The 17,682-nt window shown below is 37.1% G+C and overlaps 1 protein-coding gene across 1 annotated transcript in view; it reads left to right on the top strand.

The window, feature by feature from the left end:
• The window catches only part of LOC102099134 (V-type proton ATPase subunit S1-like), a 50,330-nt gene extending 33,709 nt beyond the window's left edge, over positions 1-16,621 (top strand). The window contains exons 7-10 of the mRNA XM_005519518.3: positions 3,630-3,871; positions 4,458-4,511; positions 11,019-11,256; positions 15,912-16,621. Of these exons, the coding sequence (XP_005519575.2) occupies positions 3,630-3,871; positions 4,458-4,511; positions 11,019-11,256; positions 15,912-16,121 (744 nt within the window). The 3' untranslated portion in view covers positions 16,122-16,621. The remainder of the gene's footprint in view (positions 1-3,629; positions 3,872-4,457; positions 4,512-11,018; positions 11,257-15,911) is intronic.
• Positions 16,622-17,682: the final 1,061 nt, after the last annotated feature.

Below are 17,682 nucleotides of genomic sequence, written 5' to 3'. Positions count from 1 at the left end.
ACTTGTCTCTACATGCATGCCCTAAATATTTTCATGTTCTTTTCTTCATTTGTGCTATGCTGTGCAATGCTAAAAAGCAATATCTGGCTCTGATACTGCATTTCTTTTTAGAAGCTTAGATTCTTGTGTAGTTTTGGAAGACTAACAACCAGCTTTATCAGGTAAAATTGGAAAAATTGTCCATGGAAATTTTCCATCCCAGCCAGGTATATATAGAGAACACACAGTAGTGCACAATATACACAAAAAAAATGTAGTATGGATGTATGGACTAAACTAAGATACAGCCTAGGAAGAGAAAAGAAATGAACCCTTCTGCCTACTCACCTCCCTCCCTGAACATAAAGAAATACCTTTTCAATAAGAGCAGTAATCCCACACAGAGGATGTGGTCATATATATATGTTGTTAGAAATGAAAAGGAGCAGCAAGCACCACCAGGACAGTTTTCTTATTCTTGATGTGCACACCTTAACACAGCAATAAGAAGTCTAGAAACAAAATATTGAAACAGAAGACACAATCATCTATTGAACTGATATTCAAAAATTCCATGTTGTAACCAGTGTAAAATGTAATCTGTTTCTGTTGTTCATTACCACTCATCATTTCAGCAAATGAAAGTTTCATTTTCACAGTTTTTTGTATGGTTCTCATATGTGTTTACAACTATTTGATTTATATTTGTTTTCAAATGTAATTTCAAATATATATAATGGCCCCAAGTCTTTTTTCTTGTCCCTAGCCACTTTGTGTTGGAAGAGCCAACAAAACTGTGGCAACAACAACAAAACAAGTAATTTTGGATGTAAGGTCTGTTTGCTTTGAAAAAGATTTTTATGTTGATGAATCAAAATGTTGCCAGATCTGCTTCCTTTCTTGTTTCCAAGAGAAATGATTCTGAATTAGGAGGCTTGAAAAACAGATCAAAGGGAAGAAGCTTGTTCAGACTACCTCTACTGCAGGTTCAGTTAGTAATTACAAGATTCCATTGTGGTCTAGGAAAATGTAAGTGGCACCCTTTCTTTTCCTTCTCTGTACATTATTTAATCAGGTCTTGCTGTTGTTCACTGCATGACTGAGATCAAAAGTGCCATTGATAAATTCAGAGAATAAGACAGTGATTCACACATCCCTCAGTTCAGATTAGGTGAAGGAGAAGGATACACTGAACAACAGAATTAAATATGATTTAATGTTTGGCAACACTTCCATGATGTATTGTTCCAAAATAATCTATTTTGATTTACAGTAATTCAGTGTAAATATAATCCATTTGTCAAGGAAGTGTCTTGTAATTTATAGTTTAGCATGAAATATATGACATCAGAGAATGATTTTGATTCGGTAAGCTCATGTTTGTGCAGCAACGAAAGAAAAAGAAAATATTCCTTAAACAGAGAAACAGGGGCATAGTGGGGAAGCTCTCAGCTTCCCACTGCCGTAACCTGGAGGATGCAACTGCTGTCATCAGGTCCCCCATGGGTCCCAGGCTGGGCTGTTTCAGAGATCCTCCTTCCAGCCTGAAGATTAAGTTTTTTAAAATCTCTCCCTGATTTCAAGCATGCTTAATTCACAGAGTCACAGAACATGCTGTGTTGGTGTCTTAGTTTAGTTGGTCATAGATTGATATCCCCATTGATGCTCATTTCCCCATATTTTGGCACACCATCTCATTGCTTATCACTGGACAGCCTGGTTTTGTTCCTTTCCCTCCATCCAAGTTCATTTAAACCTTTTTCATCCAGCCCCACTATCTCCTGGGCTGAACCTCTTCTTCCCCCCTGAGACAGGTGCATCCCTGAGTCAGGTGTCAGTGACCACATGATGATTATCCCATGGTCAACAAACGCAAATTTTTTCCGCTTGGAGCCGTGCATTGACCTGATGGATCTGCCTATTCCTATCAGACTAGTGGGTTTCTTTGTCTCTGAAAGCCCTTCTTTCCAGGTGTACCCTCTTTTGGTTCATATGCTTTCTGAGAGAGACAAGGGAACCTGTATGTAAGAGCCTCATGGCAAAGGAGTGCTCAGAGAGAAAAAGAAATAAAGCTTAGTCTTATGATTATATTTTAATAGCTTTCTTTTCATTTTAAAGTACTTTGACCTAATCCCTCAAGTTATCCCAATTCAGTATCCAATGTAGCATTGTTTTCAGCTCTTTGCAGGTGGTTTTTAAAGCCCTCTTTAGATGATACATGGGGCCCACATAGTGAAGTCAATAGATAGACAGGATATAATTTAGACTTCAGCTTTTCCTCTCAGTTTGAAATAAAATTATTACATTTCAGGAAAGTCTAAGGAAAGATTTAAAGTTTTATATCAAAAGTTGAATATTTTCTTTTGTTGTACCCTCTTCTTTTAAAGAAAATGGTATTCATTTAAAATAATGCTTGTTCTGATGTATTTAAAAAGGCACAACTCTGAATTAAAAAGAAATTCATAAAGTATGCATGTATGGGAGGGGAAGATTACATTCTTCACTGGAGCATTTAGTCAAAGGGTTTTAATGCAGCCCATTCTGCTTAATTGATAGAATCTTTGCTTGTCTGCAAAGACAAGCTGTAAAAAACAGATGGCCAATAGCATTTGCAGAGCAGTTGTTAAGGTGACAAAATCTTCTGGGGCTCCTCTCTACAGGCAGGTTATAAAGCATAATATCATCTCTGTTTCAGACTGGGAAATGGTCCTTGATTGTCTTTAAATCCATGAAAAGTAGTTCTAGGCAATAGCTCCACATAATTACAGTTCTGGTAACCCTTGTAATCCTTGTGATGCCTTTCATTCCTTGTACCCTAGAGTTATACAAGGGTAGAGGTCACCTGCAGCATACAAAGTTGTAAAGCTGACATAGGACTCAAAAATAGGTGGAATCTCCAAGATATGAATAGAGTAAGAAGTGAGGAGTAAGATAAGAACAGAATAAATTTGTTGTGTTATAAGGTATGGTTGCTTTAACTGGTGATATCTGTGGGGCTGCTTTACCAAGGATGCCCTGGGCACATTTTTTAAAAGCATTGCCTACTAAATATTGCTGGAAATATCCTAAAAGCAAATGTGTCTCTTGTAGGAGTTCACCACATCGGCCAAATGAGCAAAGGTCTTATTTTTCCAGAAACCATCAGAAGAGTCTAAAAATAAGCTTGCTGTAGCTAAGTAGACTGCTCTCATACTTGTTAAAATGAAGACTGCAAAGCCTGCTACTGTTACTTAAGAGGAGAGTATCACTGAACTAGCAAGTTGAAATTTTCTTATGATTTTATTGCAGAAAAAAAAGCTTATTTCTTTCAGTATATTCTTCCAGGGGAAAAAAAACAACAACAAAAACATCCTTCTACCTGTTAGCACAAATGAATACTCCCATCTTAAGTCAGCACTACCAACACTGTTTTACATTCATTTGCCTAGTATCAGTGGTGCTTATTTTCACACGTGGGTACCTGGCCATGGGAACCTAGGTTACATTGCCTCATTAGCCTCCACACCACCAGTTAAATAGACAGTAACAAATGTTGAGGTTGATTGGGGATTTCAGAAGAACTGGTGCTCAAGGTGCAGAGTGGTGAAGGTCTGTTTTCAACTGAAATGACTCTTACAAAGGGATGAATTGTTAATGTGTTGTTATTCCAGGTTTCTAGAAGAACTGATGTGGTGGCAGAATTAAGACGACAATTAATGGCTGCTGAGGAAGAAGACAGTTTATCATATCCTCCTCTGAATGTGACCACTGGAAATTATTCCTGCATCCTTTTTTATGCTAGTAATTTCAGCCTCAAAGCCAACAGTTCAGTTTTAATAGATTTGACAAATGCAACATTTTTAACACAGAATGTGGATATTTCTGCCTCTGAGTGCTCAGACAGCAACACAACGTGAGTAGCATAAGAAATTTCATATCACAATACGTGTAATTCTGAAAACTATCAGAAATATTACAATTTAAAATTAGTGCTATTTTAATGTTCTTCTTCTAAAGAATCCAAAATTTTAAAAAAATGTATTCTTAGAAGAAAAAAGTCAAAAACACAAAAACTGTTCAGACAAGGCCTCTTATTTTCACAGTTTTTTTCTTCTTTTGTTCCCTACTCCCTGGTTTGTTTATCTTTGGTCCAAACAGGTTTCCCTGTGCCTGATCTCACAGTCACAAAAATCTTCACTGGCATTAATGAGATCATAGCTTCATTTCCTTGAAGGGGAGTATTGCCAGTTATGAGGTAGTAACTCAGCTAGAAGTATATTATTGAAACATGATCTCTATTTTCCTTTACTTTGAAGCACCTGCTCTTGGGTAAATAAAACTCTAGAAATATTTAGTCATATTTTTCTATGTACTGAACCTTTGCTATATGACTTTTGTAATTACCTACTGACTTACAATATATTCCTCAAACTGAAATGTCACAATGATCTAATTAAAGCTGACTACTCTAATATTAAAAATCTGTTTCTTATTCTTAGACTGTCGTTAAAATACACAAAACCAGTGAATGGAATCAGCAGCCTAGAGATAAGGTAATTTATGATTTATTTTAAATAGATCTTTTGTGGTTTGCAATTTACCTGTTAGTAAATTAATAAATTAGGAGCAAAAAAAATAGGGGAGAAGTTAAATGAAAATATTTTTTAATTTATTATTTGCTTTCTAGTCTGAGAAGTCACAATGCAGGAAAACAGTAGTACAGTCTTTATGCAGAAAATATATTAATATGCTCAGGTAAAGTTCTGAAAAAATTTGTAGGCAAACATCCATACTGTAAGGTACTGGTATATGCAGCTTCCTGTTTCACTAATAGGATCAGTCCACAGTCCTCTCAGGAAAATCTAACTGTGATTTGTAAAATCTTAGAGGAGCTGAAGTCTACCTGCATGGCCAGGGCTGTATTGAGTCCTAATGTGGATTGCCAGTCCATTCTTTTAGTACTAGCTGGTGGTCAATGAGGGGTGAAAAAAGTATTAACCCAGTGCTTCTAAGTCCACCACTAAACCATATCCTAAGTGCAACAACATCTAAATATCTTCAAGGATGGAGACTCAGCCACTTGCCTGGGAACCTTTTCCAAGGCCTGACAACCTTTTAACTGAAGGAATTTTTCCTGATATCCAACCTAAACCTCCTTGATGCAATTTGAGGCCATTTCCTTCTGTTCTGTGTCTTCTTACTTGGGAGAGGAAACTAACCCCCACCTCACTACAACCTCCTATCATGTTGTAGACAGTGGTAAGGTCTCCCTGAGTTTCCTCACCTCCAGGTTACTAAGCACACCCAGCTCCCTCAGCCACTCCTTGTGCTCCAGCCCCTTCAACAGCTTTGTTGCCCTTTCCTGGACATGCTCTGGTACCTCAGTGTCTTTCTTGTAGCAAGCGGCCCACAGCTGAGCACCAGATTCGAGGTGCAGCTTTACCAGTGCTGAGTATGGGGAGACAATCCCTGCCCTGGTTTGGCTGGCCTCACTATTGCTGGTACTTGCCAGGATGCCTTTGGCCTCCTTGGCCACCTGGGCACATGCTGGGTCATGTTCAGCTGCTATTCACCAGCACCCCCCACGTCCTTTTCCACCAGGCATCTTTGCAGCCACTCTGTCCCCAGAATGTGGTGCTGCCTGGAGTGGTTGTGAACCAAGTGCAGGAGTTGGCATTGTTGAACCTCATACCATCGGCCCTGGCACATCAATCAGCCTGTCCAGATGAATGCTCAAATGAATAAATACTATCATTTACACTGAGACAGAAAGACATCCTGAGTTAGGTTAAAGGACCCCAGAAGAACTTGTCTTGAGGAGAGTCAGTGATGTGTTTGGAGTGGTATTCAGAGTGCATAGAGACAATTGTAGTCAGTATTAGAGATCATGACTGGTGGCAAAAAACCAGACATACTTTGTTATTTAGCATCTCCCTTCTCACTCAGCCGGCTAGAGCTTTGTAAGAGAATATACTGTACAGTACAGAAAACATTACTGTTGTACAGTATATTGTACATTGTATAGTGTTTTTTTTTTTTTTGTGATTATTGAAGTTAGCTGTATATAGGATCCTTGGGACTGGTCCTTTGTGATGGTGTGAAGCATGCCTTGGTCTCAATAATGTAAATTATCAAAGAGACATGTATTTCCCTAATCACCATGGGGAATTAAGAAAATATTTTCCTTGTATTTCCTTGTATTCAAAAGATACGTGTCTCCAACCAAGACTCTACCCAAGTTGTATTTTTCATTTTGCTACAAGTCCCAAAATAGAACTTTCTCTGGTACTGCCCTGATGCTCTTCTGTGTGCTCTTTAGTGCTCCTATCCCACTCTGACAGAGACAGGCCCTTCAAAACACTGCTCTGATTTTCATTCTTCATCTTTGTGCATCCTAGCACAAGTCTTAGCTGGTCTGCTGTAATCTCTTTATGAATGAATGTGGCTCTTTCCTACATTTCTCCTGAATATGGCTATCCTCAGCATAATACCATCCTTCCTAGTAAAATTATAATTCTGAGAAAATAGTACAAATCACAAAGTGTCCCATGTAGCATGGGACTGTGCTTGAAAGCAAGTTAATAGCTAGATCTTAAAGGTATGTTTTCTTTAGTAGTCAACAGGCTTCACTTAACTGTACAATGGCAAATTGCAGACCTTGAGACAGTAGTATGGAAACAAAATCCTTTGGCAGTTGTTTTCTGCAGCTGACAGAAGATCAGATGTGATGTTAGTGCACACATGGATTTAGTGAAGATTATTTAGATTTATATTTAATAATCTGTTTGTTAAAAGCTTATAATTTTAATTAATTATTGCATGAAAAATTGAACGCAGTCATGAATCTGAGTTGCATCTGGAAAGAATAAATTTGAAGCAACTCTGCAGACAAACTGTAATTTAGATGAATATGCCAGTACAAAAGGTGAATGGTTCATGTTTTCTTTCTTTTTCAGGAAAAAAATTTATATCCTTTGAGCATGTTGTAGTAGAGGCAGAAATGTTCACAGAGTCTTTCTTGACCTGTGCTTCTACTTGAACATAGTATAGTTAAATACCAAAATGCATAAATAGTCCTTGAAGCTGGAATAAGAAACTCAGGCTCTGCAATAGGTGAGGACTTGAAAAGAGAGATAGGTCCTGGATGTTTTCATGCCAAGCATGTAAGAGTAGCATAGACTGGCTGTGTTTTGCAGGAAAATTCAATTTATTCCAATGGGCCTTGTGTGATCCAGGTTTTTAATAGACCTTCAGGGCAAATAAACACAAATTGATCAATTTTTATTTATGACACGGGAACTTAGAAATATAAAATGGAATAGAGGAAAATGTAGGGGGTAGCTTCCAGGGTAACTATTTCTTGGACCTTCACTATGCATTGGCCTGTCTGTGGGAGATAGAGGCTGACTGCTTCTGTGTTGCTTTTCCCCTCTTGCCTTAACTTATTAAGCTGTCTTTATCTTGACCCACAAGTTTCTTAATTTTTGCTCTTTCTGTTCCCCCCTTGTCCTGTTGAACAGGGGGACTGAGCAAACAGCTAAATGTGTGCTTGGCTGCTGGCTGGTATCAACCCATAACACCTCAGAGCCTTTATAAATTAACAATAGTTCTAAAGACTCACCTGATTATTTGCAGTTTCCTGTTGGATTGTCTATTGGTGGGACAATGGTGTCATTTTAGATCTCTGTTAGCTACCATAATACTGTATTGCATGCTATATAATGCAAATAATAAGATACATGGAACAGAACCAGAGCAAGCCATTGACTTTTTTCATGATTTGCTAACACTTTATTGACATTGTGTATCTCAATATGTCTCTTGTCAAGAGCTTCTAAAATCCATAGAGATACTCTACAATCTCTGTTTTCCCCTTCTGGTTCATTTTGATTAGATTTCTTTTTCAAGATTACACCTTGATGAGATCATGGTTTGCCTTAACAAACAGGACACGAGCAGGGCAGAGAGGTGGAAGGAACAGAGCTGAGAGCCACGACTTTATGCTTCTGTAAAGGCCTTTTACTTAAGTATAGCATAACATATCTTGAAGACAGAAAGTGACTCCAGAGGGGACCATGTTCAAGTAGCTCAGTTTATTCATCAATAAAAGAGGTTCTAACTTCAGCAGCATGAGCAGGATCCAGAGCCTGCTCCCCTTATCAACACCAGTCTATGCCCACGTACAGAGCAGCTGGTCACATCCCACCTCCCACTGACAGCTGTGACTGCTGCTTCATCCTGTGCACACACACAGCTGCCACCTCCCTCTCCCTCTCTCTAGCAAGAGCTACAGTCTCACTCATCCTCCTGCTCTTGCCCTGGGAGATGAGCTGTAAGGGAGTGGTTGTAGTGTTGTTGTGATAGTGTAAGGAAAGTAAGCTACTGCTGCAGCAGGAGTGGGAGCAGTGGGCAGTAGTACTTTGCTGGAAGAAGCATCATCTCAGCTCTCTCATAAACTGATCCAGCTGTTCAAGCACTTGTCATTTTCTCTGGGAAAAAGTGTCAAAGTGAATGGAAGTGCTGAACGTTAGTATTCCACACTTACATTGATACGTACTTGACTCCTGTTGTTGCTCAATGTATAGAACAGAATAGAGTTGAACCAAAAAAACATGTTTTAAAGTCTTTTGCTTAACAGTTGTGTTCCTCCCTGAATATTTGAAACAGTAATTCTAGCTATCTTCTGCTTCAGAAATACCTCTGCTTGTAATGATTAACCACACGAGACTTGATTAGTGGTGGTGGCATTCAGAGTTCATACAGCTATCTGGCACAAAGGGATCCTGGCCCAAGACCAGGAATTTTTTGTGCCACCATACATAAAGTACATAATGTATCTAATGTGCATAATTGTTTCTAATGTTTAACATGACCATGAATTTCCTTAAGAAGCCAAGGTACTTTCAGTTCTGCAGATAAAACCTTTGTTCTGTCTCTTCTCTGTGTCATTAATTTGCTATGATGTGCTCTATTTGCTATCTACTCATTTGAGAAAATGTTAAACTAAATGAAGTAATTCTTTAGATTTTTTGTTTTTTGAATGCCTTTTTTTTTGTAATTTAATGAACTATAGTAACATCTGTTACCAGTTAAGTGTGTGCTTGTTGGAGGCTATTCACTGTTGTTTGTAAAAATCTGAGGATAACTGCCTTTATTACTAAGTTAACTGTGCTCAACTAGTTAACCAACTAGAATGTTAATTCTCATAAGTCTTCAGGTAACACATTTTAGTCCTTGGTGTAATGTGAAGAGACAGCATTCCCTTCAAAGTAATTTTAGACTGTACTCACCACATATGTGGCCTTATAAAACCTTTTGTTCATATGGTCAGTTTACAAGGAATTTCCTTCTTTGCCCCTTTTCTCATCTTATCAGCAAAAGTACAGACCACAGCCAGCCTCTGTAGTTGTCATAAACATTTAAGTAAGCTCCTCTGTGTTTATAATGGCTTTCAGCTAGTGCCTATAGCATTGCAACTGGGACACCATGGAAATTCTGTTCAGATTGTACTGTACATCAGGAAAAGGTTTCTTTCTTCTAGCAATAATATCAAGGTTTTAATTTTGTAACTATGTAAGAATAGAATATTTTCAATATATATTTGTAAATGTGGACTGGATGGAATTATTTTTTTTTATTTTTTTTTCACGGATGCTTTCAGCTCAATGTTTTATGGATAGAACTGTTCAGGCTTAAAACATAAGCCTCTTCTCACTTCAGTGACACTGTGCTCTGGAACTCCTTCTGAGCATTTTGAAACTCTTCAGGTTTCTGAACTTATATGAATCAAGAGCCACTGATTATTAACAAATTTTTTTTTAAAAAGCAATGTTAGATTCTGTGCTGTGTGGATAACACAATATTGAGAGTAACTAATTTGAACAAACAAGTAATATTCTACAGAGAGAATATTCTCTCTGTATACATATACCCTACAGAACATAAAATAGTCTATATTTTGCCTCATTTAAGATGACTATACTTCTTTCAAACCAATCATAATTGCATCTAAGTTATTACTTCAAATTTTAAAGTCAACATACAGTATTAGCCATTGTGGATAGACAGATTTGAATATTTCATTTTTAGCAAGTATTATTTATTGCTAAATAGATTTCTCTTCTACATATTTCATGGTTACCAATAATCAAAAGAAATCATCAGCAAACTCTGTAGAGATACACATGCATAGACCAAGTAGGGTTAAAGTATTAAACAATGTACACTGAGGAGAAAGGTTTATAATTTCCTCATGAAATAGATTATGCCTAAAAGTAACTGTATTAAAGTGGTAAAGATTAGCACATTGTCCTGATCTGTAAAGGATCAGAATGTACTTCTGGATGTCTGGAAGTTCTCAGTTATTTCTGTTGGGAGCTGTTCAGAGTACGTTGGTAGTAACTTAAATTTCATGATTATGAACTGCTGCAATATCCCACATACATGGATGCTTTTTAAATAAGAAAATACCTTTCTGTACCTAGCCTACTTCCAATTGTGAAACTAGACCTGGCAATTGCTCCTGACCCACCAGTGAGAGAAAGCTCTGTCTTCTACACCAAATTCAGACCTTTGCAAAGGAAATTGCCATTTAGGCATTTGAGCCGAGAAAGAATCACAATGATAAATTAGATTGGCTATCATGCCTGTACCCATCATAAAAGCAATTTTCCAAAAATCCCATCAAATGTTTATTCAGAGCCACTGCAGTCTTACTGACACTTTCTCAGCTTCCCCTTCACTGATTATAAACTGTTGGTAACTGATGAAATACAGCAGTGGCAGAGGCCCTTGAAGAATGAAATTGCATTTGCTTCTTGCCTGCCACAGCTATAGAAAGCTGTGCTTGTGAGGTGAAACTCTAAGTAGTAAACACATTCACAGAACCTCTTCCCTTCTGAACAACTTGAATGATATGGGAGTCCATATCACCATCAGATGTGATGTTTGCAGCCAGCAATAGTGAACCTTTATCTGCTACTGGTACTTTATCAAATGTATATTCATTTTTTCCTTCTAACCTTTTGACTTTTTCTTTTTGTCCTCTGTTGTGTTCCTAGGTTTTTAATGACCAACAAGTTCTATGAAGTCTCGGCTAGAAAATGGTCCACTTTAAATTCAGTTGAGATTGTACAAGATGGAGAAAAGTTTGCTAAATTTAATGTTTCTGGCATCTCTGCCCCTGCAGAGTATTCATTTCATTGTCAGCTGGTGGGAACAAGCAATCTCTATCCTGCAAGGCTGGTTCCATCCAACAATGAGGCAAAAAATTGGGATGTTTTCATTTCCAAGCTGCAAGTGAGTATGGGTTGCCATTTCATAGATAACTCCAAGAACTATTACTTGCTATTGTAGGTGGTGAATGACACACATTCATAATGCCCTTACTTTCATTCCAGCCTGGGGGAAAACATAAAAGAAAAGCTGTTCCCCTAGGTGAGCTATTCAGTAGAGGGGTAAAAAAGATGCCAGTTGCTGAACAAGGAAAACATGAAAGCACAGCTTTGAAAAACAAAACTATGAAGTTGTCCACAGAAAGAAAACCCAATTAAACCAAATGCACTTAATCAGGCAAAGAATGACTAAGTCCTCATGCCTGTTTAATGAATTGGGCTGCTCTTGGAAACAGGGGCCCCTTAGGTGGGTGGCTTTATACTGCTTACTTTGTTTTTATTTGATTTCTTGGTGCTTTGTTTACCTAGGAAAATACAGCTTAGTGGTGCTGCTGTTTTCAGTGACTGTCTGCACGCCTGCAGATAGAAACAAAGCCTGGTGCAATTCGATTTAGTGGGAGGTTTGCCATGGACTTCAGTCAGGAATGGTACGAGTTCTTGCATGATCCAGAAGGAAAGCAGCTTGATTTTTTTGAATGACACATAGTTTTTCTGCATATTTAGTAGTAGTTCAGACTACATATGTGACATATAGATGATTACACCTTTATTACTTTGAGCTTTGTTCTTGACCTAAGAGAAGCATAACAATGTTTATATCTTAAAACAATATTGCACTAAGGGATCTCTTTGATGAAAGAGATCATAAAAATAATAGGAACAATTCCAAACTGTACTCTATTTTTCAAACATGAGCTGTATACAAATGCTGATATAATTGTATTTATAATTTTGATAACAAATCAGTCTCAATAATCTGACTCCAGACTTGACACTTCTGCTTAAGTAATGTAAATCTCACAGAAAGGGCATTGATGCTTAGATTTATCTCCCACAAATTCCAGTGTCAAGTCTCACCATTTTTTGAGCAACAATGTTGCAATACATACCAATGTTGTGAAGGTTCCTTATGATGTAATTTTTATGTAAGACCTGAAAATATCAGAGTTCACGCAACTGTACTTTTCCTAGTGAACTCATTGGAGTTAGGCTTTCAGATCACTAAAATATGAAAAGACACGACCTATGCAATTGTGAAGTGTATACTTGCCACCTATCTTTTCCTTCTGTTTCCATATGCACTGATATTACTGCCTTCTTAAAGCTTAAACAGGCTACAGTCTTAGTAGGCATCCTTTCACTGTGGTCTTAACCAAGAGTAGAAGTAGTGGTTTCTCACCTTCCTTATTGATTTGGAACAGCAGGTGCTTTCACTGTTCAGACAGCAGAACCTCCAGCTCCTCTTGAGAAAGGGCTTTTTCTCTGACCCAGTCCTAAACATGGCACACAACACAACACAAAGCTCCTGGACTGATATTTTTCTGTTGTGTGAGAAAACAGAGGGTCACCATTCTGGGCTCATTTCCAAGGTCTATCTGACCCAGATCATACTTTTCCAGGTATCTTCCACTGATACATACTGAAAGGTGATCTCAGTATCACTCTTCGTTATTGCCTAAGGTTTAGAAGCCCCCAAACTCTGTTGCATGGTGAAAAAGCATGTGGGATGTGCTCAGTAGTTGCAGCTAGCACAAAACGTTGTTGCTGAAACTGAGGAGCGTGATTTTCATGTCAGTGTTATGCAATGAATTAGAAACCAGGATCCAGTGCCAATCAAACTGGCACAATCGCGCTCTGCGGCACTGGGTCCTGGAAGCTGAATCACAGTAATAGAGGGACAATGGCAGCTGCACATGAAAGCCTTGCACAGCTTGTTCCTAGACAAAATTGAACACGTGTAGCCTTTTACTTCAATTCTGGAGCTGCCTCACTCACTACCATCTAAAAGAAGCTCTGTGGGATGCTGGCTAGGCATGCTCACAGCCTAGGATGTCACCACTCCCGTGTCACCACACCTCTACAGAGCACTAAAACTTTTGGTTTTGTTGGTTGTTGTTGCTAGGAATGGTTGTTCTACCATGGTACCTTTTGTCCTTTTGAGGATCTCATATTTGTCAATGAAGTTAAAGAGGTGGCTGCCACCAAAAGCACTGCTTTTCTTTACTGTGTGTGGTTCAGAAGTACTTTGAAAGCTATGAAAAACTGCCAAAAACTCCAAAATCAAGAATATTCTTTTCAGCTAAAATATCTCAAAGTTCAAAAATTAGAAGTTTGGTGTGTACTGAAGAGCCATAAACCCAGCATATTTTAATTGAAGTTTTGGTCAAAGGCCATATGATGAGAAATCTGCCTTCAAAAATATTTAAAGGAAGTACAGACTTGTATAATCAAGACAAATGACTGGTCTAAACACCAGAATTAAAATTTCCACTGGACAGAGGCCTGTATACAAAGGACTTTAGCATTCATAAATATTAGAGAACCACATGTAAGTATTTTTTACTTTTCTATGTATGCTGCTAGGATTCCCATTTTCTGCCTGGTATTTAACACCCCCACAGAAATTATAAAGCTTAAAAAAAAATAACCTGGCATATTCTTCATCTCCTTCCTAAAAGTAGGCATATCATTTTAGGAAAGTACAATTGAATCTTTCACCTAGATGGTTCAATAAGAAGAGTGCTGTTTAAAAATATATAAGACCACTAGAATTGAAATAATTAATTTCAGTATTTCTGGCTCTAAGTCAGGAGTGCCAAAGCCCTTCTAAACTGAATATACCTGTTAATTACTTTAGAGAGTCCTTGTAAATGTAGTAAGAAGTGTGTTTTGTTTTCCAGAATTCCAATCCATTTTTTTTGAACACAAATTACATAAATCATCACCTTCTGTCTGTTTTTATTGTCAGTAAGTCTTTCAGGCTACAATTCACAACTCCTATTCACATTCTCAGTTGTAGTCAAAGCAGTGGCTTAACAAGCAAAGGCTCTTGCAATGTATTCTCTAAAAACGTGCAAATAGTTGTCCAGCCCTGGAGCTTATTTTCACTAATCCTGCTTTAATCAAAATTCTGAGTACCTTTGGTGAAAGCAGGCGGTCTTTGCAAGTTAGCTACTCTGATTTGACTTGGAAAGATTCTTCTAAAAGGTTGAATTACTAAAATTTTCTTCACCTCCAAATTATCTAAAAAGCCTTTAGTTCCTCACATAATAGTAGTTTTATTAATCACCATTCTGGAAGGTACAGACATTGCTCATAACACACATATTAGATAAACATTAACTTTAGGGACCTGAGCCATGACTGGATGCAAGCCCAGAGTGTTTATGGGTGTATTTGTTGCATGGTAGATTCATTCAGTTTGTACCAAAACTTTCCCGGGAAGTACAAACTCTTTTATTACCACAAATAAATGCAGGCTTTCTATTTATTTTGTTGTAAATCATAGAATAATCATGGTGTGGGAACACATAAAAGTAGAAATCCTTGATCTTCTTTCTTGGTTATTGCTGGGTGAGACGAGTGACTTAAATAAAATAATCCTTTTTTAATTTTATTTGATAATATTTTATAGAAAATAGTAATATTTAACATGTCATTTCTTTATCAGTGGGTTTATGATATTCGGTGCTCTCCTTACATACCCATTTCAGAGATTTTGTAAATGCATAAGAACCCCAGTCTTCATTTTTCTTTTTAAAATTATTTAAGAATGAATCAAAATGAGATCATATTAATTCTTTCCTTCCTCTTCTTCCACCAGTTTTGTTCCCTTCCTTCTAAAGGAACCACTGATTATGCCATTACGTGTATGTTTGTAGAGGGGAGATTGTCTTCCCTTTCTTCACAGTTTTGATTGGTTTGAACAAAATTTCTAGAAAGTTAGCGGTCTCAAAGGCATTCAGTTGGTTGATATTTTTGTACAATTGGGATCTAGTCATAGAACATATCTCCAAATTTGTTGATTTTTCTGAGGAAAATAACATGGTTGGAGAACGGTCAGTGGCAGACATTGCAAATTCAGCCAAATCAGAGATATTGCAAACTTCTCTAACTGCTGGAAAAGTTTATATAGGTTTTATAAGTTAATAGACAACACATATCCCATACCTCAATAAAGCAAGCCTTTCCTTCTGTTTTGAGCCTTTGATGTCTAAGGAGGGAGGAATAAAGATTTCACAACTTTTTTCTCCTTGAACTTTCACTAAAACTCAGCCAAAAAAGACATCTTTATTAGATGTGCTTTAAAATAGGTTCTAGGAATTTTGTTTGTCAAGGAGCTATTAGCTAAAACTCTCAGACTATTTCAACAAATCTCATGGTCTGAGCAGCCTTAACTCTCATGACTTTGAGTGCTTTGAGTTTCCTGGTTCTGAAGTGGTCATAGTGCTGATGATCAGTGAATACCGATATACTGATTATATGAATACAGAATACTGATCACATCCCCGCTGGGACTTTACTTCTAAAAGCAATACAAATTTCTGAAGTGGGAAGCCTACTTCTTACCAAAGAAATGGATTCTACATCTTTAATTTCCTGCGTGAAAAGGAAATCTGGAATATTGTTTTGCAGAGGATTTTGTTTTCACTCTTTTTTTTTAATGGGCAGAGTACAATTGATAGTTAAAGGGTGTGGGTTTTTGTAATTACAACATATATCCTGAGAATAAGTGCCATGCTTAATTACACTCATCTGTCTACCGTTCCTCATTTTCAGATTCAAGGCTTCAACATTATAGACAACCAGTTTTCCTATGCAAGTGACTGTACAGGTTTCTTCACTCCTGGAATTTGGATGGGCTTGGTGACATCTATAATTTTACTGTGGATCCTGACATATGGAATCCATATGATCATGCAGCTCACAACAAACAGCAGATTTGATGATCCCAAAGGTCCAGCTTTATCAGTTCCTCAGACAGAATAGCCATGGATTGACTTAAACATCAGACCAGGAAAAGCCACAGCAACATTATGATTTTAATAATCTTTTTACTTCATAATATATTTAACTTAAAAGGATATCATGAGAAAACCAGATAATTAAACTACATATAGAAACGATCCTTATGTTTGGCAACAATAAAAATTCTGTCTGTTATTATGGTCATTTGTTAACAGCTTTTTGTGTTGAGGTTCTGAAGTGAGACTGTAGAGGTTATTAGTTTCTCTGGCTATTAGAAAGACTATTAAAAACTTCCTCAGATTAACTTTTATTGGCGAAGAAAACATACCAAAACATAGATAATTGGAAAGGATAAAATATTTGATGAGAAACTATATGTTGAAAATTCTGGTTCTCTAAAGACTCTTTAGTTTCATGATGATGCTACGTCTTAGGAAATTTTAACTGTGTTTGAATTTTTTTCTCTTGAGTAAAACATACAGAAATGTACAGAACTAATAAAGTATAAGTCACTAAATAAATGGTCCTGGGAATTATTTTCAAAATTCATCACTTTGTTCAGATGTGGTATCACAAAAGAGAATGGGTAGATTAAGGTTTAGTTTCCATCTAACGTTATCTTATGCTTGTGAGAATTATGTTGAGTAACATTGTCTTGTGTTTGCTTTGGCCATGGACAGCTGATGGGAAGTCAGTCAGTGGCCAAACTGATCACAAAATTAGATTTGGTGTCATAGCAATGAATGCAAATTTTCAGGTTCAGAACCTATTATGATTCAATGTGCCAATGCAGACAGCATTTAAACAGAGATAAGGTAGTTTTCTTAGCCTCCTCCATTTTCCAGGCATCTTTGGAAAAGTTATGAAGTTCATAAAAAAAAGGAAAAATAATATTATATAAAATCCTTAGAAGCACTGTGCCAATGTCCAGTTTAAGTCTGAGAATTTTGTGGTCATCTTGGTGTTTCTAGAAGCCTGAAAACATACACAGTGTGCTGTATTCTTCTGCAATTAATAGAAACACTACATCTTCTAATGGGGTAATCTGATTATGGAATGAATTGCTAAATTTTATGTAGAACTAGGAAATAGTAAAAGAGCAATGGTAAAATGGTAAAAATAAGACTTTTATTCTTTCTTCTGGAATTTTTTTATGACTGTGCATTCTCAATTAGCAGTTAAAACCCCACAAAATATCATTTTGACAAGATTAGACTCATGAAATGAGAAAAATTCTAACTCTTCTGATGTTGATCTACATCATAGTACAGTGATACAAAGGAAGGACAGTTAGAATCAATTATTTAACTAGACAGACAACAGTTTCTATCCATCATTTTTGGAGTTTTATTATGCAGTCCAAAAAGTAGATTAAATGCTGTCTGAAGCTATTCCTTTTGAATCATTCAATCCTGACCTGGAAAACAAAAGGAAAATGTCATATAACCAGCAGAGGTGTCTCCTGTGCTGTTATAGTTTTCCCAAATGCTTTTCAGAACCTCAAAGAATGCATTTGATCTACACAGAACTTCTGTGTTAGGCATATTTTCTTTGCACAAATTAGTTGCCAGGAGACAACTGG

The sequence above is a fragment of the Pseudopodoces humilis genome, chromosome 5 (genome assembly GCF_049639895.1).
Source record: "Pseudopodoces humilis isolate 2021_Gansu_Grassland_sample_001 chromosome 5, ASM4963989v1, whole genome shotgun sequence".
NCBI classification, from domain to species: Eukaryota; Metazoa; Chordata; class Aves; order Passeriformes; family Paridae; genus Pseudopodoces; species Pseudopodoces humilis.
Note: the sequence above shows the minus strand (reverse complement) of the source record. Positions and strands in the feature narration are given on the sequence as shown.